Source organism: Prosopis cineraria, unplaced genomic scaffold (genome assembly GCF_029017545.1).
Source record: "Prosopis cineraria cultivar Desert tree isolate PC_DT_omini unplaced genomic scaffold, ASM2901754v1 PC1251, whole genome shotgun sequence".
Lineage (NCBI taxonomy): Eukaryota > Viridiplantae > Streptophyta > Magnoliopsida > Fabales > Fabaceae > Prosopis > Prosopis cineraria.
Window position 1 is genome coordinate 3,370 of NW_026556576.1, and position 21,724 is coordinate 25,093.

The following is a 21,724-nucleotide window of genomic DNA, read 5'->3' on the forward strand; positions in this document are numbered from 1 at the left end:
AATTAATTATTTAAATGCATTTTAAATAGTCCATATTTAACATTAATTTTTTTATATTTTTTATTTCAATAAATATAATATTAAAAATATTTAAAAATTAATTTAAATAAATGATAAGGATTAAATAAGGCTGAAATAAAAGTTCAGATTGCTCTGACCTTAATGGGCACCAAATGCAGACGCAAACTTGAAAGGAAGGGATATATTATTGTGATTTTGTGACTAATATGCCCATATGCTATATTTTGATAATCCAAAAGTGCCCACTGTCATGAAAACCCAAATCCCTTGATTTGTCGTTCGGGAGGCCGCCTCACCTGCGGCGTCCATCAGCCAGTGCCAGACGTCGTAATCTTCGCTGTCACTGTTTCGTCACCATTGCCTTCCTCTACTTCTCCACCGCTGGTCGAACTGTTGCCTTCTTGCCCTTGCTTCTCCATCACCTACATCTTTTGTAATTTACCTAATCTGCAATGTGTAATATTTAAAAAATATTTTTAAATATATTATATAGAGATATTTTTAAATCTTATATACTTTTATTTTTCATACTTTTTTTATATTAATATTAATAAAATTAGAAAAAATGATGTACATAGAACTGGAGGGGAAGGTGCGGTGAAGCCTTATATGTTCAAGGGCCGGTTTGGTTTGAAGAAAGAAAGTTAAGGGTTGGGGTTTTCTTCCTAGTCGAAGCCCTTCTCTCCGATGGCATGGTGAACCAGAAATCGCGTCGGAGTTTCGCACAAGGAGTTCGTCCGTTTCGGCTGCTAGGTTCGTCGATTTGTGTGTTTTATTCCAACATTTCTCGTTAATCTCTGGCTTGTGAATTTTCATCCTTGGCTTAACTTAGATTACCCTGACTTTTTAACATAAAATAGCCATGTGATTATTTATTTATTCATGAACATATTGCCTCGTCGAATTTTCTGTCGTCAACAGCATCTTCAACCTCTTCGGTCTTCGTCGTGTTCTCCTCTGCATTCGAGTCTTCCAGGGCATGAGGAAGATCGAAGGAGGTGAAGCTGTCTTTTCCCGTTACTAAAATTTAAAAAAAAATTGAAAGGGAGAATGACATTTAATAACCCTTAAAATATAATAATATTTACAATTAAAAATCTTGAAATTTTAAAAATTTTCAAAAAATTTCTCATTTTTTCAGTTTAAGATTTTAGATGTTCATCTTATATATTTTTATTATTTTATTTAACATGTTTATTATTTATTTTTTTTAATTTTAGCAATCATCTTAAATATTTTTAATAGTTATTTTCTATTTTTTTAATATCAAAAAATACTTATAATTAATACTTTCCAGCAGGATGACAGTTAAATCTAAAAAAATAATAATAATTAGTCCCAATAATTTCTTTAAAAGATCAGTTTTAGATGTTAATTTAAACATTTATAAATTTAAAAGTTCTAAATCAACCTCTTTTCTTGAGCCATAAATCTTATTATTTTCAAAATAATTGGAGTTATATTTATTTTTCTGTTTCAATTAACAAATATGATGTTTAAATTTTAAATATAATAATTTATTTGTAATTTAATTTTTTATTTATAATTGTTTAAACTAATATTTATAGTTTATTTTATAAAGAATTTTGTTACAGATTTATCTGTTGTTAAATCATCCTTTTGAATTTTGTTGTCATTCTCCGGTACTTTTTGGCAGTAAAATTAAAAAAAAAAGTATTGAAACATATTACTAAAAAAAATTGAATGTTAAAAATGAAAAAAATAGATATCTAAAATATAAAAAATGAATATGGAAAAAACATGATGAAAAAAGTTTTAATGTCAACTTATCGTGAGTTTTTTTTTAATTTATACTTTTAAGGTTTTTTTACCATTAATTTTAAGGTTATAAATATAATCAATGTCGTCTTTTTTCCAAAATTAAAACTTCAGCAAAAATTTTTTTCTTAAAAAAATTATTTCGGCTTAAATGACGTGGCTGTTTTAAGACAACTTTTTCCTCGAAGTATTGAGAGTCAACACTTACGTCCTCATCCTCACTTCTGACACTCTAGTAGTCGCATGGATTCTTGGACTCCAGCTTAATGAGCGAAGCCTAGAGCTTCTCGTCTTCTTGCTCTCTCATGTCACGACCTCATCAGCCCATTTTTGACGAGCTATAACATTCTCTTCGGCGGCCTCGCTGACGAGTCGAATACGCTTTTAGCTCGATTGGTACCTCCCCATGATTTTTTCCCCCCATTTTAAACCTGGGCTGCAAATTGCCTGTTGTGGGGGTTGTCTTCACCACCTCTTCATGCCCAGCTGAGATTATTTGCTTGGCATGGTACGCAGAATTTGCTCATGTAATGATGAAATATGTATGAGCGGGAGGAAGCAAGCTTATTAATGGTTAGCATCAACAAGTTTCCTTGTTGAAATTGAAATCGTGTAAGCGATGAGGGTTCAGCTCTGAGCTAGAAAATTCTTCTTCTTGGTGTAAATTTTATCATACGGGTTAGAGATTTTGTGATGAAAGCAGGTTCCTTGCAGCTGTGTTTTTGTGGATTGAGGTGAGACGGGAATGAGAGATTTTTAAGATCTTAACTTTAAAATGAAGTAACAGTGTCGAGTGGTGGTTACTAGTTAGATTACTGACGTGTGAAAAAGGATAATGTAGATTTGGAAAGACATTACGTGATATTTTGTGTGCAGTTGCTTGGTGCAGACCATGATGATCCGAAGAAGCTTTGCTCTTTTTATCCTAAATTTTAGGCTATCATAATCCACTATCCCATTAATCCTTCTATGGACTTTCATTGAGTGCTGCAAAGGGATTGGTTTTCTAAGGTTATTGAGGAATGTCAATTAAATGACTTAATATTAAAAAATGAGAAAATTAATTCTGGTAGTGGATTGCTAAATTGTATGTTCCATATTTTCAAGATTTCTCCTTGAAAATATCATTCACAATTTATATGGTGACCAAATTTTTAAATTTACAGTGTTCTCATGGAAGGCTCCTCATCATGAAGAGAGTTACTAGAGGGGTTGACATATGTGGACTTTTGCACCCATTGCGGTTGATTTATCAGAATGATTCCCTTTGATATGGGCTCCTTGAGATAGTTTGCTCTGGAGCTAGTAGCAGCAAGGCAAATCCAAATTGTTGCTTGCAAACGAATAATGGCTTCTGTTTTGGTCTCTCGTTTTTCACGTAGATCTATTAAATCTTATCTCCCTTCTTCTGGCCCTTCAGTGTCTCTGTGCCGCTCTATATTTGATCCTTCAGTCCCCACTCAATCATCTGTTTATCTAATCCCTTCTCTGAATCCTTGCCTTTCAAATCTTCCATTCAGGCAATCCCTCCCTCAGATTTTTAATTTTGAATTCTGTAAAAGGATTAGATTTCACCCAGATTTCCATTCTGTTGCACACATTTCTACGTCTTCTGGTGTTGGAGGGGATTCTAAGGAACGCAAGAGTTTAAGTGGTAATGAAAGTGACGTGAGATTTCCAGCAGCCAACCTCTCTTGGATTGATTTATACCTTCCGAGGTGGGTTCAGCCCTATGCTCGACTTGCTCGGCTTGACAAGCCAATTGGAACATGGTTGCTTTTATGGCCTTGTATGTGGTAAGAATATTTATTTTGAATTTTTTTTTTGGCCTTTTTCCTTCACAAAGGGATTCTTTGTTGTTGAGGAAGCATGGGGATTCTTCTCAAAGAGTTTTGATGGCCAACTTGACAACTAAGTTAATACATGCACGCAGAGTTGCACATGTTTGTGTATAGGGCATTGTTACCTACTTGCAAACTTGAATGCTTATTTATGAGTTGTAAATCTTATCAAACTGTAAATTCAGTTGCAACTGAAAAATAACTTGATAGATATATCATATGATTTGACAAAATACTCCAGGTATAATTTGCTAAGTTGATGATTTTTTTTTTTGTAAGTTTTAACCATGTATTTATTTACAGAAACTTCTTTGGTAATTATTACTTTGTTTACTTTCCTATTTGAAGTTCCTTTTTCTTACCTCATTATTTCTACAAGTTTTTCTGATTTTATATGCCCTATGTTGCAGGTCAATTACCTTGGCAGCAACTCCAGGGCATCTTCCTGATTTTAAAATGTTGGCACTGTTTGGATGTGGTGCATTGCTTTTAAGGGGTTCTGGTTGTACTATTAATGATCTTCTTGATCGGGATATTGATACAAAGGTAATTTAGTTGCTTTCACCGTTGAATTTTCATCCTTGGTTTTACTTCTAGTGGGAGGTAGTGATCTTGTGCTTTAAATTGTTACACCTGGAGTATACCAATTTATCTAAGCATGCACCTGCTCGTCTTTTTCAGAATTATCCTGTAAAAATGTTAGCCCTTAGATGGGTTTGATAAACATTTCAGTAACTAACAAAATTATTCCATTTGCAAACCATCTACAATCACTCTTTGGATTTAAATTTGGCCACACTCATTTACAATCTTATACTTGCAATCATTTCACTCGGCTCATAACAGCTAGAGAGAAGTATTCTGTGACTCAACTCCTTCAAAATACAAAAATAGCATTCCGTTGCGGCTCTTGATCATTCTGTGGCTTAATCATCATATATTACCATGCTCACGCATAAGCAACTAAAATGATGCAAGTAAATGAGAGAAGATGATGGATTAAGAATTTGTATTTGCCAGTTACTGATTGCCTCCCAAACCTTAGTATGATGCTGGGGATTGTTGTTGCCTACTTCATTTTTCATGTCGTTATTCAATTGATGATTTTTATTTGAAGTTCTGAATTAATGTTTATGTAAACATATAATGCAGGTAGAGCGTACAAAGGTCAGACCAGTTGCAAGTGGTCTTTTGACACCATTTCAAGGACTCTGTTTTCTTGGTTTTCAATTGCTTTTGGGTCTTGGGATTCTTCTACAACTAAATAATTATAGGTTGGTGCTAATTATGAGTAGCATATTCTCTGCTTAGGGCCAGAGCCCATCCTTGTTATATCAGGGTGCCAGGCCCTTAATTTTGTTACAATCGGACTTATTGGCAGGAAGACTGCATCACACAGGAACCATGATCTGGATTGCATGTCCTAAATTGGGAAACTAATGCTATCCATTCTTGTCACTCTATAAAACATTCTTCTGTAGAATCCTTTCTGTGTTTTCAGCAGCTCTGTTCCTGTATTCTGCTTGCATCATTTAATTGAACTGTTGAGGCCCTCTGCGTTTATAGGAAACAAGTTCTTTTAAATTTGTTTTTCGAGTCTTTTTTACAGCCTTTGTTCTTATTTATCTGAAAAAATGATGTCTATGAAATTTTACTCTCTGTTTCGTTCAGGCAAGATTTAAAAATATAGAAACTGACTTGAGTGGTTTCCAGGGGTGCCATCACCGGAAATAGCAAAACACTTAAACTTGCCCCAGACTTAGTAGAGCATCCCCTGCTCTTCCCACATCACAAGCACTCTTGACTCTTTCAGTTAAGTTCACCGCATCTTTTGGACAAATTTTCTTCTTAACTTTTTTTAAAAATTATTTTAAAGTTCTTTTGCATCGTTGAACTTCTACTGACTTAAAGTGAAGATCCAAAAGTATAAAAATTGACTTGAGTAAGCTTCAGGACAGGAATACCCTGATTGAAAATTGAAAATAGCAAACCGTTTAATGTTCTACATATCACATATATTGCTAAGTAGCATCCCTTTCCGACCCATCACTTTTTCTGGAAACCTAAAACTTATCTATGTAATTTGTCCTCTTATGTTGTTTCAAATTATTAAGATCCCTGTGAATGGCAGAAAGTATCATTGTTATTCATATTTTTTGGACCAACACCACATGGGAAAACCACTCTTATTCATATTGAATGGATCACAGAACCCATAATGAAACTCCTCTAAACAGTGTTAACTAATAAATAGGCTCTCAAATAAAGGGAATGAGGCTTTTATAGAAGATACTCTAAGTTCACAATATGAAACAACAACAACAGTAGTATCCTTATCCTACTAAATGGTGTTGTTATATGGATCATATGATGCCATTATGCTCTATTTGAAACCAACTCTTTTGATAAACTATTAACCAAGAGATGCCAATTGATAACTTACTTAAGTTTCCTTTTTGGTCTCCATTTACCTCTCCATGGAATTTGAGAGAAAATAATATTTCTCATTGATTCAATACTAAGTACAAGCTGGCTACATATATACACAAGAGGAAATAAATGCTAATAGTGTTTAATAAAACTTAATAAAGACTATACAATATTTGCAAGAAATACCAAATATTCCCACATCTCAAGAGATAAACACTATTTACTCCCTTCTCCTTCCTGGTGCCTCTTAAGATCTTCTCTACTCATGATCAAATCCTCTTAAATGATTTTCTACCATTTTCTCCTTAATAAATGGCATTCCAACTTGTCCTCTTATACAATCATCACAAATATTATCCTTTCTTTTACGACCATGCATGAATTTCAACATTCTCGTATATGTTATCCCTATTTTATGCTCATGTTTGCCTTTCAATGCCCAACAATGCTGTATAACATAACTAGTCTTACAGTGGTATGATGAAACTTCCCTTTAAGCTTAGTAGGAACCTTGTGATCACAAAGAAGACCTGATGCTTCCTTTATTTTATTGACCTTAATTGCATCCTATGTATAACATTTTCATCAACTTTACTGCCATTTTGTAGAATCAATTCCAATACTTAAACTTTTTGACTTGTGGTATGGCTTGCTCTTCAATCTTCATCTCCAACTCATTTCTATCTTGCCTTTTATTAAATTTGCAATACATGTATTATATCTTACTTTTACTTAAGCGAAAACCTTTCAATTTCAAAATTCGCCTCCATAACTCCAATTTAGCATTAATTGCTTCTCTCACCTCTGCAATCAAGACTCTGTCATCTACAAAGAGCATGCACTTTGAGATTTCCTCTTGAATGGGATTAGTTAGAATGTTTAAAACCATGTCAAACAAATAAGAACTTGAGAATGATCCTTGATGCAAACCAATTCCTATAGGGAAGTTCTTTGTCTCACCTCTAGGTTTCTCACCCTAGTTGATGCTCCCTCATACATATGCTTAATAGCTCTGATATAAGCAACACAGACCCTCTTCTTTTCTAGAGCTTTCCAAAGCTTATCTCTTGGCACTTGATCATAAGCTTACGATAGGAAACATACTAGGAAAAGTGAATGGTAGACCTTGAAGACAGCATGTAAAAGAAAGAAAATGAAGAAGAGGCACAGCTCCTCCCTCAGCCTGCTATTCAAAAGACCAGATTCTTGCCTTGCCACTAAACCTAATACTTTCTTGACTACTCTCAGCTCTCAAAGCCCTGTAGAGACCCCTCCAACCACAATCCCCCCTCCTCTCCCCTAGCTCTCCCAACTCATGCCCCTTGTGACATGCACAACCCATAACACTTTTTCTTTCTTCCATCTGGACCCCTTGTCACTGAAAATGCAGCACTGTAAGCCCTATGTGCAATAATTTGTCTTCATTCCCATCTTATAGGCCTTGAGATTCTCTAGCTCAAAAGTTGTGGGTCCATCAACCCCCTCTACACCTTAGGCCAAAATGAAGTTTTATCCCTCTACGGAAAGGCAATATACAACACAAATCCATCAAAAATGCCCCAACATCTAAAATTTCTTTATGAGCTCCAATAGGAAAAAAAAAAAATCCAGGTGGACTAGCATCCAGTTTTGGGATATCCCCGTAATTCAGCATTGTTGAACATGAATATTACTTTAATTTCTAAGTTCTTGTGTTGTAACCGTGGACTTTCTTCTGCTATCCATGACAGATTTCTTTGCCTAGTGGCCTCTTTATCTTGCAGCAAGTTCTTCTGGACTGTATTCTATTAGGACTGTTACTCTTCGCCAAAGTATACAATTAGCACGGCTTATATTATTCATGAAATCGGAGTAAATTTTGATTCTTAGTTTTATAACAGAATACAATGTTAGGTTGATAGAGGCTGAGTTAGCAAATGAACTATCTAATGTAATCTAATGAAGATGATGATTGTCTGAATAATGGTCTTGATAATTTCACCATTTATATTTAGGAAGAGGTTTGTCAATCTGTCTTTATTGATTCTGGAAAACTTAAAATGATTTTCCGACACCTGGTTTGCTAGTACGATGCATCTTCAATAAATTTTTCTTTCTAATTATCCATTTTGTACATAATTTTAATTAATATTGACTGACATATGATTTTTAGTTAAATTTTAAATAATTGTGGCTTGTGTTCTTTTGGCAGTCGTGTCTTGGGAGCTTCATCTTTGTTGCTTGTCTTCTCCTATCCCCTCATGAAGAGGTTTACATTTTGGGTAACACGGTTTCCTTATTTCTAGTTTTTATTGATAGATCATAATCCAATCTTTGATGAATGATCTCACAGAGCCTTTTATCTCGTGATTTCACAGCCTCAAGCCTTTCTTGGGTTGACCTTTAACTGGGGGGCTCTATTGGGATGGGCTGCAGTTATGGGAAGCCTGAATCCAGCTATTGTGCTTCCACTTTATGCCTCCGGAGTTTTCTGGACTCTTGTGTATGATACAATATATGCTCATCAGGTTCAAACAGCTTTGCTTCTTGCGAGATGCCAAGATCCATTTTTCTGATTTTGTGCCTCTCTTTCTTTTTTCTAAATCTCTTCATGTTATTTAGTTCCTATTTCCTTTATAGCAAGAGTCAATGCAAAATTCTAGTTATAGGAACATTGATTTGGCAAGGTGTGGTTACCTTTGTTATGCAGTCTTATATATTGTCACTAAACCTTATAAGCTCAAGCTGTTAGGAAAAGACCCAATGTTTGTTTTTGTAAAATTTGCTTACCAAATCTAACCACAAGACTCGTTGATTCTTGAGTTGTGGACGAAGCACTAGCTCAGCATACTTTTTTTTTAATTTAAATTTATCAGGAAAATGATGATAATTTATGGCAGCTATTTCAATTTCCATGCTCCATGTTACTGTTTTCCTTTATAAACGTTGGAACCAGCTTTCTCACCTGTGCTCATCTTGCTTTTTCACTTTGTTTTCTTATGGTAAGTCATGAAAGTTTTATCAAATTTTCAAAACACTAAAGCAGTGATGAAAGGAGTATTTGATCTTTTCTCTGTTGTTTGACATCTTAAGTTCCAAATTTGGCAATTATGCTTCTATTAACTCTTTAAAGCACATTGTCCTTCTTGGCAACTAAATCCTTTTCACTACTCGCTTTCCTGCTTCCCTGTTGTGTTGCCTATCAAATTCTAGCTTGCCAGAAAAAAGATCCTGGCAATCTGAACTGTTATAGGGTGAGTTCTATTTGCATGTTTTACCAAACCAGATTAAGTGTGATTATATGGACAAGAAATAGGGAGAAAGGGTTGGGCCTAATTCAACCAAAGCAAATGAGACACTAGTCTACTTCAAATAAGGGGAAAAGGAAATATGTGGGAATAATGAACACTGACACATGATGGTTGTGACATGGTGTTCTGGCAGAGGGAGGGAGTTCGAGTGGATATTGAGAGACCTTTGAGACCAGAGGAATGTTATGCTTATTTTGATCAATGATATCCTGGAGAGAATTTAACCTCTCAAAAGCTAGAGTCTGTCTTTATGTTTCTGCATTTTCTTTCTTTTGTTGTTGTGTTGAGTTCTGTTTTACTTTTGTTCTATTGTGACCCACAATCTTGCCTATTTCCACATATTGGCATGGTTTTTTTTTCCGTGTTATTTTTATTTGAATAATGCTAGTGCAGCAGAGTATTGTCATACTGAAATTTTGAATGGATCAGTTTTTAAGGCCTTGGTGCCAGTATAACGCAATTACTTTTTGATGGGCCTAAAGCTAGGAGATGGGGTCAGGTGTATAAAAGAAAGTCCAGAGGAAGTAAAGCCCAAGGCAACCAGTGAGTTGAGTAGGGCCAAAATGGTTATAGTACGGGGTAACGTTTGTCCTGACTGTGTTAGAGTAGTGGTCGTGCGTATATGAGGATGAGGGCAGGAGGAATAGGTAAGGAAGATTTATTTTGAGAGTGGAGAGGTCCCGGTCTCTCGAAAACCAGGTAGAGTATGGGTGATATTTGTGTTACTGTTCCATTAGGAAGTAAGCTGATATTAGTAGGTGTATTCTCTTTAGTTTTCCCTTGATACTAGAGAATCACAGAATTTTTCCATTATCATTTCTTCTTTTTTGGGCTGGTTCTATCACATTGGTACTAGAGTGGTGGTTTCTAGGGAATGGTTAGCACTAGAATGGAGAATAGAGTCGAGTATTTGGAGCAAGCAGTCAAAGAAACGCAAAGACAACAAGGAGAAACAAATGAAAAACTCACCAGGGTAGACAATATAGTAGCCACCATTATGTGGCAACTTCAGGCGACCCTTGCTGTTGCTAACCTGCCACATCCACCCCCACCTCCCGAGGGCCCACCGGAAGGGAAACAACACGGGAGAAGCACACAATGTAGAAAATGAAGGCACAGGGCAAAACGATTGGCTAAAACACTATCAGTTAGAATTGCCTCTTTTCGAAAGGGAGGATCTGCTGGGTTGGATTTTCAGAGTCAAATGGTATTTCAATGTTAATGGGGTTGGGGAGCACTAGAAGTTGGATGCTGCCATAGTGAGTTTAGAGGGAAGGGCATTAGCCTGGTTTCAGTGGTTGGATACTTGACATCTTGTGCCAACATGGCCTGAATTCAAAAAAGAGATGACTAACAGGTTCCACTACTGCCAACTTGGGGATGAACATGAGCGATTTGTCACGGGCTGAGAGTCTGGCGCAGCACACGGCGCCCGTGCGGCGTCCTGGAGGACCCCATAATCCTCAGGACAAGCCTTACTACATACGGATCGCACTGGTTTCGCCCTGCCATGGGCTCATCAGGGAGGCGGCACTAGCCCCCGACCAGTTGTACACTCAGTCCGAAGACTGAGGCAGAACACCCCCAATGCTAATGTCGCCCCCTTTACCCATATTGTGTGAGGCTAACTAGCGGATCGTTTATTACATTGGTCTTTACACGGTCACGGAGATATCATCCGTGACATTCTTCCACACCCAATCTAGCACGCCCTCGTGCTAGGGGAGAACGACTCCGCCCAAGGATCGTACGTACAGTACTGCCACAAACACATCAGCTTACTGCTGAGTGGCCACCCGAGTCCTGCACTCTTCGGACCCACTCGCACCCGCGAGCCAACAGGAGTGGAGCCGACAACGGCCAACCTTCCCGCCCGAGTCCCTACTTTTGGACCCACCTGCTCGGAGGCCTTTCTGGAGCGGTGCCGAGGTCGACCAGTCCCAACGTGGGACCCCACGCGCACATGACAGTAAAGTACGTCTTGCTCTGATACCACTCTGTTACGGGCTGAGAGTCTGGCGCAGCACACGGCGCCCGTGCGGCGTCCTGGAGGACCCCATAATCCTCAGGACAAGCCTTACCACATACAGATCGCACTGGTTTCGCCCTGCCATGGGCTCATCAGGGAGGCGGCACTAGCTCCTGATCAGTTGTGCACTCAGTCCGAAGACTGAGGCAAAACACCCCCAATGCTAATGTCGCCCCCTTTACCCATATTGTGCGAGGCTAACCAGCGGATCGTTCATTACATTGGTCTTTACATATCATCCGTGACAGATTGCTGGTATTAAAACAAGAAGGGACGGTAATGGCATACAGAGAGAAGTTCGAATTGCTTTCTGCACCACTAGGAGATGTACCCGACGAGATGTTAATCGATGCATTTTTGAATGGGCTACAGGAAGAGATTCATGGAGATGTTTGATTGATGCATCCAAGGCGATTGAGGGAGCTTATAGATTTCGCAGGTCAGGTCAAAGACCAAAATAGGGTAAAAGACAGGATATCCGAGGAAAAGAGGAACCGAACGTCTAAAATAGTCTTAGGGGAACGCTGGATCGAATATAAGCCAGCCATCCCCAAGTTCAGCATGGCAGAGACCCCTAAGGCTAGAAGCACGACGTCTGGAATGAGGATTCCCATGGGTAAGAGCCAAGAGGAAACCAAGTCGGCACCTACGAAAACGACGGGATAGGTGTAGTCCACAGTGAGTAGCTCAGGCAGCGTAGTTCCATGGAAAAGACTATCTGAGGTAGAGATCATCAGACGTCAAGAATTGGGCCTTTGTTTTAAGTGTGAGGAGAAGTTTAGCCTAAATCACAAGTGTAACAATAGGCAATGCGGGCTTATTGTGCTTGAAGAAGGAGATAGCTGTCCAGAGGAGAAAATTAGTGAGCCTGAAAATGAAAAAGCCCAAGAGGACAGGGAGATGACATCTATGGAGTTGGCAATCATGACAACAATTGGGATCATAGGAAAAAAGACTCTGAAATTGAAGGGGCTGGTCAACAGTTGAGGAGTGATAATCCTTATTGGTTGTGGGGCAACTCACAATTTCATTGTGACAGACCTAGTGGAAGAGTTGCAAATTCTGACGCTAGAGGTCAAGAGGTATTCAGTGATGGTGGGTGATAGGCGATGAACGTACTCAAACCAAAAGTGCCTAAGTGTGCGACTCGAGACACAAGGAATGACCATTGAGCAACCTTTTTATCCTTTTAGCCTCGGCAATGTGAATTTGGTTCTGGGAGTTGAGTGGCTAGCTTCCTTGAGGGAGACTCGTATGAATTGGCAGCAACTATACATGAAGGTAAGAGAAGGGAAAAGCTGGGTATGCCTACATGGAGATCTAGCACTCACTAATACCCAGGTCTCTTTGCGGTCAATTAAAAAGGCAATCAAAGAGGAAGAAGTGGGATATTTGGTAGAATTGGCCGAAACTCAGCAAGAAGAACAAGACGCACAATAGGCCGATGGAGGAGAATATACAAAAATACTCAATAAATATCTTGAGGTTAGTGCACCGATTTTTGGGCTACCACCTAAGAGGACCCATGATCATGCAATCACCATCAAACCTGGGGCGCAACCAGTGAACACTCGTCCACATAGATATGGTTTTGCTCAAAAGGCAAAAATAGAGAGGCAAGTCAAAGACATGATGCTCGCAGGGGTCATACAACCTAGTACCAATCCCTATTATAGTCTTGTATTGCTAGTCAAAAAGAAGGACGAAAGTTAGAGGTTTTGCATAGACTATCGTGCACTTAACAACGTCACAGTGCCTGACAAATACCCAATACCTGCGACTGTCGAGCTCTAGATGAATTGGGAGGAGCAACCGTATTCACTAAACTGGACCTCAAGTTTGGGTACCATCAGATACAAATCAAAGAAGGGGATAAAGCCAAAACAGCATTTCAGACTCATGATGGCCACTATGAATTTAAGGTTATGCCTTTTGGATTAATGAATGCTCTTTCTGCATTTCAATCTCTCATGAATGATATATTTCATGAGCATTTAAGAAAATTTATTCTTGTATTTTTTGATGATATTCTTGTGTGTAGTAAAGGTGGGGAATTACACAAAGATCATTTGAGAGTTACCCTAGATTTGTTGAAGCAGCACCAACTTGTAATCAACCCCAAGCAATGTGTTTTTGGCCAGGCTCAAATAGAATACTTGGGTCACATAATTTCGGCTGAAAGAGTGAAGGTTGATTCGACCAAAATCTCTGCAATGGTGCAGTGGCCGCAACCTCATAACTTGAAGACATTAAGAGGGTTCCTTGTCCTTACTGGGTATTATCGCAAATTTGTTAAAGGGTACAGCAAGATAGCAGCACCATTGACCCAATTACTTAAGAAAGATGCGTTCCAGTGGAATGAAGGGACACAAAAGACATTTGAGGAGCTCAAACACACAATGACCACAGTGCCAGTATTAGCGATGGTTGATTTTAGTCAACCTTTTGAGATAGAAGCCGATGTCTCAGGAAAAGGAGTAGGAGCAATCTTGATGCAAAAGGGGCGGCCTATCGCCTATTTTAGCCAAAAGCTATCTAACAGACATCAACAAAGTTTGGTTTAGGAACGGGACCTCATGGCAATTGTTCTTGCTGTCAAAAAGTGGCTGTATTATTTGTCTAGTCAACCATTTGTTATTAAAACAGATCAAAAGGCTCTAAAATACCTCTTGGAGCAGAGAATCATAGCACCCGATCAGCAAAAGTGGGTTTCCAAGCTCATGGGCAACAAATTTCAGGTCCATTATAAACTGGGAAAGGAGAATAGGGTGGCAGATGCACTTTCGCGTTGTGATGCAGAATTGGAGATGAGGGCAATCTCAATGTGGCAATATGAGGGAATTGAAGAGTTAGAAACAAAGATTGGTCAACACTCATGCTTAAGGGATCTCAAATAGAAAATAATCAAGGGGGAGGAACCCAAAGGGTATAATTTGAAGAATGGAATTCTTTTCTATGAAGGGAGCCAAAGCACTCAGGCAAAACAAAAGAACTCATCAAGGAGTTTCATGATTTACCAATGGGGGGCCACTTAGGGTACTTGAGGGCTGACAAGCGGTTAGCTGCAGTTGTGTACTGGACAGGAATGAGGAAAGACATTTAGAAGTATGTAGCTCAATGTGAGACTTGTCAAAGGAACAAATATGAGGCTTTGAGCCCTGCTGGGCTGTTGCAACCTCTGCCCATACCTATTGCTTCTTGGGATGATGTGATTATGGACTCAATAAAGGGATTACCCAAAAGTAATCGCTGTGATACAGTGCTGGTCGTGGTGGATCGATTGACCAAATATGGGTATTTTATTCCTTTTTCTCATCCTTATAGTGCCAAAGATGTTGTCGAGGTATTTATTAAAGAAGTAATCAAGTGCACGGGTTTCCTAGCTCAATTGTCTCAGATAGAGATTGGGTCTTCGTGAGCCAATTCTGAAAGGAACTTTTCAGCATGGCTGGAACCACCCTCAAGTATAGCTCGTCTTATCACCTGGAAACCAGTGGCCAAATAGAGGCAGTGAACAGAACTTTAAAGACTTATTTACACTGTTTTGCTGGAAATGCACCTAAGAAGTGGGTTAGAACGCCATGGGCTGAATATTGGTATAACACCACTTATCACAGTGCCATTGGTATGACTCCTTTCAAGGCACTATAAGGGCGAGAACCCCCTCCTTTATTGAAGTGGGCAGACCAGTCTTCAAGGGTGCATGAGGTTGACCAGCGGATCTAAGGAAGGAATTTGATCTTGGATGACCTAAAGAGCCAGCTTGAGCAAGCACAAACACAAATGCATAATCAAGCTGACAAGTATAGGAGGGAGGTATAGTATGAAGTGGGAGAGGCTGTATACCTTAAGTTGAGGCCATACTGCTATCGGTCATTGGCAAAGAAACCAAACGAAAAGCTTTCTCCAAGATACTATGGTCCTTATAAGATATTGGAGAGGATAGGAAGGGTTGCTTACCGGCTGAAACTACCTACAACAGCCAGAATCCATAGTGTCTTCCATGTTTCCCAACTCAAGAGGGCCGTCAAAGCTACAGCAGAAGCGCAGCCTCTGCCTCAAGGATTAACTGAAGATTTAGAGTTACAAGTGCAGTCAGAATCAGTCCAAGCCATCCGTCAAGGAGAGGATGGGAAACTGCAACATTTACTCAAGTGGAAAGATCACCCGGATTGTGAAAATACTTGGGAAGATGGGGATGTTCTTCGCACTCAATTTCCTCAATTTCACCTTGAGGACAAGGTGCCACTTGCAGATGGGGGAAATGATGGGCCAGAAGCTAGGAGATGGGGTCAGGTTTATAAAAGAAAGTCCAGAGGAAGTAAAGCCCAAGACAACCAACGAGTTGAGCAGGGGCAACATGGTCACAATACAGGGTAGTTTGTCCTGACAATGTCAGAGTAATGGTAGTACGTATATAAGGGTGAGGGTAGGAGGAATAGGTAAGGAAGATTTATTTTGAGAGTGGGGAGGTCCTGGTCTCTCAAAAACCAAGTAGAGTGTGGGTGATACTTGTGTTACTGTACCATTAGGAAGTAAGTTGATATCGGTGTAATCTCTGTAGTTTTCCCTTGATAATAGAGAATTGCAGAATTTTTCCATTATCATTTCTTCTTGTTTGGGCTGGTTCTATCACTTTTCTGGAATTCCTTGCTTTTTCTAGAGGTCACTATTTGGAATTCAAATTTTTTCTCTTCAGGAACCTCTTTTCCCCCCAATACTTGAGTTTGAAATGGTGTTTCAATGGCAATTTAATTATTATGGTTTAGGTTTCCAGCACCTGCTTGCTAAGGGGCAGAGTATCATTTGCTCCTTTAGCCATGCTGTTTTTAAATGTCAAGATATAGTTATCCACCAAGTTCTTATAACTTTCTTGTCTGATTTGGGTATTATAAAACAGAGAATACAATGACTACAAGAAGCTTAAATCCTAAATACTTTGGATCATCTTCATGGGGATAAATATAACACTTGTTGAGGTTCTTCTCTTGAATGTTTTTACTGAAGCCATGTAATTGAGTTGCTTATGCTGTCTATAAAACATATTGGCAATCAGGATAAAGAAGATGATGTGAAAGTGGGAGTTAAATCAACAGCTTTGCTCTTTGGTGAGTCAACAAAGGAGTGGGTTTCTGGGTTTGGCATCGCATGCATTGGTAGTCTTGCCTTGAGTGGATTTAATGCTGAGATTGGTATGCCATATAACTTCAGTTTTGTTCTCCATTTTTTAAGGCTATGCCTGTTAGCAATTGGATTGTGATAACTGTTTTCTGCCGCTTGATTTCAATATTTGCACAGGCTGGCCTTATTATCCATTTCTGGGAGCTGCATCCGGACACCTAGCCTGGCAAATTTGGACAGTTGACCTTTCATCACGTTCTGATTGCAACAATAAGTATGTTTTTGGGGGATATTGGCTATTTTTTGTGCCATAACGGGAGCAATGCATACTTTTGTTATTTTCTGATCCAAAAGTCCAACATTTGGTGAGATCTACTGAGGGTCTTTACTGTTCCTTGGCGAGTTATTGGCAAGGAACCTCTATTGGAGCTTTAGAAATGCTAGTGTTGGTCCTATATGTTGCACAGAGTTTAGAAATTGGACCGTAGTATCCATGACTCATGAATAATGTGGCTTGTTAGAGTTTTTTTTTATGTTGAATGAGATTTCCTGGTTTACTTTTCCCAAGAGTTTGACTAATGATAAAGTACAATGGTATCATATAATCCACGTAGCCGCACTTACTTAATGGGTGTTGTTGTTGTGTCAGTTTATTATATCATGGGAAAGAAATTGTGGGATTTTTATATGCTCTTATATATTAAATAAATTTATCTTGAAGTTTTCTGTATGACTTTATAAAAAGACCAGTGTTTGCTACCTGGATTTTGTGGCAGAGGGAATCCTTACCAGTCACTATCAATTCTATGCATAGACATAAAACCTCTGGAAATTTCAGAGATAACTTCTCTGCAATATATATATATATATATATATTTGAGTATGTTAATTAATTGATTAGATGCAACTTGCCATATATCTGTCGCTGCAAAATAATTATTATAATTCTAATGCCTTTGTACTTGACGTCACCTAAAATTTAGAACTTAACTAGATTATGTGACAAAATGTCGTTGGCAGTAGTAGTGTATTGAGCATTCAGTGCCCAGAGACTTGAACTCCCGTCGTAGGATGCTGCGAATTATTTCACTCTTAATTTTGTTCCTGTTTCTTGCTTGTGCGCATGAAATCAATCTAGGCACTAATAAATTGTTCTTCCAGATTTGTCTCAAATAAGTGGTTTGGAGCCATTATATTTGGTGGAATCCTTGCTGGCAAGCTTGCATCATAGCGGTAAAGTTTTCCTGCCCAAATCATTTGTCTACTTTTCTTCTGTTGATAAGATCAATTTGTCATAGATGCGTGGATACCAAAATTGACCATATGACTCTGTATTTGATGTCATGTTTGCATAGACCTTAACTCAATTGTTAATGAATCTTATAGTAATTAATTTTTTTGTGTGAGACCTGTATATAATTTTCCTTTGATTTTATATTGAATGAGACTGTTAATTACTTGCTTTGATGATATTCAAGTGCTCTCAGTTGGCCTATATATTTCATTTTTCAGGGTTATTAAGTTCTCAGACTCAATTCATCACGACCAAGCTTCATTTAATGGAGATGAAGAAAAAGGGTTGGAATTTCACTCTGATGGAAAACAGGATTTCTTATTGTTTGCCCAGTTCAATAATGCCTTGGCATTTGATAGCGTTGACGAGCTAGACAGTCCACATGACGTGACTTCAATTTTTGTCCATGGCATCATGAGTGGGGGAAAAAAAGATTCTTTTTTCATACAAAAGGGGGGGGGATATTTGTAATGTCTGTTGTGTCACAGCTATAATCATCTAAACTGTGACCATCTATCTTTGTATTATTCCTTTCGAGTGTCAGTTTTCATCCCTTACACTGGGCTTCTACCAAACGGCAGAGAAAGATTGTTCACTTTATAGAAAAACAATGTGTGTGTGTGTGTGTGTGTGTGTGTGTGAGAGAGAGAGAGAGAGAGAGAGAGAAACAGTGTGTGTGTGTGTGAGAGAGAGAGAGAGAGAGAGAGAGAGAAACAGTATTGATGTATCTTTTGAAAATTAATGAGAAGTCTAGTATTCTCAGTATCTCGAGAAAGATTATTTTTCTGTGGAGAGTATTTTTTATGTTAAAAAGGACAAAAGGTGTGTTCTCCTAGGTAGGTAATAGGTTGAAGACAGGCGAGAGAAGGCATCATAGTTGTATGATTTGTTATCAATCGAGAAAACGAATATCGAGGTGGATTATTGTCCAAATTTCCGCATATCAAACAATTGCTTTATTCTTTTTCTTGCCAGGTAATGCCTACTAAGCTCAACAGTTTGTAGAATAAGAACATCGCCATCGCTATCATCTTGTTCAGCTACAATTAATAAAGATTGAATTTAGTGAAAAGAATTAATTTTTTATAACATGGTGAATTAGAAAAAATGGATGTGATGCATGATAAGAAAAAATGTTGTGCCTAGGGTTAATTTTTGTTAGTTAAAACCTAATTTGAACATATGTATTTCCATGTCTACACTTCAAGACAGATAAAAAATCAATTTTTCTAACAATTCAATGTCAACGTTTGCTAATGTGCAACTTTATCATGGGATGGAGATTTTGTATTACTTTATGTATGTTTTTACCTCCTAACCCATTTATACATGGCATAATAGGTGTGATCCACAATTCTTACTTAACATACGTTGGCTTCCATTACGGGTTGAGGATTTTTGCATTGTTTTTAAAGTTCATGGGCAAAATTATACCATTTGAATTAAGAATATCAGTAGTTCATCGCAAAATATTTTATGAATAGATTTCCACCTTAATCCTAAATTTAAATGGGAGGAGCTTGACTTTCGTGCTTCATATTTAAAATAAGATTAGTCTTTGGTGCTCCTGGAAGGGGGGAAAAAGTGAAGGAGGATAGTGGGTTTTAATGGTTAGTGACAAAATGATAATGAAGATTGTGAATGGCCATTCAGACACTTCAAGGGCGAGAAGTGGATGCTTTGGACACCTCATGATAATGGAGAAGCAACATTGGAAGGCACTTACGGTGCTATTTTATTCCAATGAAGGTATAGATACGCGACGATGACATTTAATATTTAATTAAAAACATGACTATACCTCAATGCTTAATCCTTCATTGTGGTTACTTTTGTCAATTACAAAAAAAAAATGCCTTTTTGTTTTAAGCACCAAAAATCTATGTTAGTTTAGTCTTGAAAGATTCCTTCTGATTTGTGGCTGTCTTACAATTCAAAACATATTTATAAAGTATTCTTTTTACATTACAATATAAGTTACTCTTCATTAATTTATGTTTCTTAAAAAAATTGGTTAAAATGTTAATTTTTTTTAAATTTTACATCTTTTTAATTGTGCTATTGAGTATAATAAATATAACATTTGACTTTTTCAAAACACTCTCATTAATTATTGAATAAAATAAAGGGATAATTGAAAAACAATGTATAACACCTACCTAATTTCCTACTATATTTTAAATTAAGTAGAATTTAAAAAAAAAATGCCTTATATTGTAGTCTGAAAAAAGTAGCTGTAAATTAATGAGATCCTCATATCAGAATTCATGTCCTTGAACAATTTGAATCTCATTTTTACTAAATGCATATGCATGAATAAACTTTGTTAAATTTTAATTTTTTTATTTAGTCTACTATAAATAAAATAATTCGTTTTGATCTATTGAAAAGTTTTTCTTTGGGTTAATTTAATCTATTGCATTCGAGTTTTTACTAACATGTCATTGATAATAATAAAAAAATATGTATCATCTTTTTAAATTTACATTATTATTTGTTATGAGAGATTAATGAAATATAAAATGTCATTTTGCGAGTTAAATTAGCATATTCATTGATTTTCTTAAAAACATGGTCCACAATAACATCCCAATCTAAACCCACCAACCTCCCCACCGGAAGGTCAATGAAATAAAAATGTCAACAACACTGTCATTTTGTCATAAGTTGATTTTTTTTTTAATCACCCACAAATATTGTCTTGCTAGAATTAGTTTTGCGGCATTATCATATATTAAATTGAATATCAATTTATGACGTTATAAAAAATTAACTTCTTTTATTGACCTCAATCTTTATTGGTATCATCATGAGCCGCCGCCGCCAACGTCAAAGCCTTGTGTCATTTCATATCGTGGGAGAGAGAGGATGATTGATGATAATTTCCTTGGCAATTATGTGTGGGTTTGGTTTTTAATTTATTAAAAATTTATTTAATAAAAATTTATTTAATAAAAATTAGTTATTATAATAAAATTTATATTTAATTATATTTTTTTAAAATTCAATTTGATACATTGAAAGTTATTTGGTTTATGATAGTAAAATGTGCTTTTAAATATACAATTACTAAAAAGAATATTAATTTATAATGATTTATAATTTTTATTATACAAATATAATATATTTAAAATATTTAAAAAAATATAATAAAGATTTTTAATAATATAAATTTTGATCTATAATGCTAAAAATTTGATCTCCAATTATTTGTATTTTTTAATTTATAATTTTAAAAGATGTAATAAATATTTGTAATTTTGTTATACATTAATGCTAAAAATTAACATGATTAATTACTCAATTTATAATACTAAAAAAATTGATACCTAATTATTATTATTAAAATAATAATTATATTTTTAATGAATTAACTATTTTTAAAATAAAAGAATAAGAGATTAAACTTAAAGTAGTATGGTCAAATAGCATCTTACTTTTCAAATTCACTTTTTAAAAGCTTCAAATAGTTACGGTTCAGAAATTCACTTTCAACTATTGTTTAAATGTACTTTCAGGATGTGCTTTCCTATAAAATGTTCTACCCAAATAACTTTCAACTTTTTGAAAATAAAATTTTGCTTTCTGAATGTGAAATGAAGGAAAACTAAACGGACCCTATATCATGAGCCGTTTTTGCCAACTAATAGGTGGAATTTACTTATTGATTATTATAAATTGGATTTTGCAAACTAAGTTGCTAATTAACATATTTATTGGCTTTTCGAACACATGGTCCATGATAATACCCTAATCTTCACGCAGTGTTTGGTTTACAAGAAAAAAACGAGAGAAAATAGGGGAAGAAAAAATATAAAGCAAGAAAAAGTAAAGAGATACAGTTTTTCCTCACAATGGTTGATTGAACAAGAGAAAACAAGAAAAAATAAAAAATTATTAATTTTATATGGACAATAAT

General features: G+C 36.7%; 1 protein-coding gene across 6 annotated transcripts; it reads left to right on the forward strand.

The window, feature by feature from the left end:
• The first annotated feature begins 589 nt into the window (after positions 1–589).
• On the forward strand, positions 590–18,708 carry LOC129299667 (4-hydroxybenzoate geranyltransferase 2-like). Of its 6 annotated transcripts, none has more exons than XM_054938123.1 (10): positions 590–774; positions 2,967–3,596; positions 4,052–4,187; positions 4,794–4,915; positions 8,263–8,332; positions 8,429–8,578; positions 16,447–16,582; positions 16,689–16,785; positions 17,673–17,744; positions 18,024–18,708. In XM_054938123.1, the coding sequence occupies exons 2-9, from the start codon at positions 3,148–3,150 to the stop codon at positions 17,740–17,742; spliced, it is 1,230 nt and encodes a 409-aa protein (XP_054794098.1). In that variant the 5' UTR covers positions 590–774; positions 2,967–3,147; the 3' UTR covers positions 17,743–17,744; positions 18,024–18,708. The 6 variants fall into 6 exon arrangements, with proteins under 6 accessions (XP_054794098.1, XP_054794100.1, XP_054794103.1 ...); XM_054938125.1 differs by lacking the exon at positions 590–774 and adding an exon at positions 2,030–2,308; XM_054938128.1 differs by lacking the exon at positions 590–774 and adding an exon at positions 2,030–2,196.
• Positions 18,709–21,724: the final 3,016 nt, after the last annotated feature.

Bases quoted from the DNA above. Each gene is read 5' to 3' on its own strand.
- LOC129299667 (XM_054938123.1), top strand. From the start codon at position 3,148: ATGGCTTCTGTTTTGGTCTCTCGTTTTTCACGTAGATCTATTAAATCT. The intron at 8,333-8,428 runs GTAACACGGTTT...GTGATTTCACAG, and splicing joins TGAAGAGGTTTACATTTTGG to CCTCAAGCCTTTCTTGGGTT. The intron at 16,786-17,672 runs GTATGTTTTTGG...TTGTTCTTCCAG, and splicing joins CGTTCTGATTGCAACAATAA to ATTTGTCTCAAATAAGTGGT.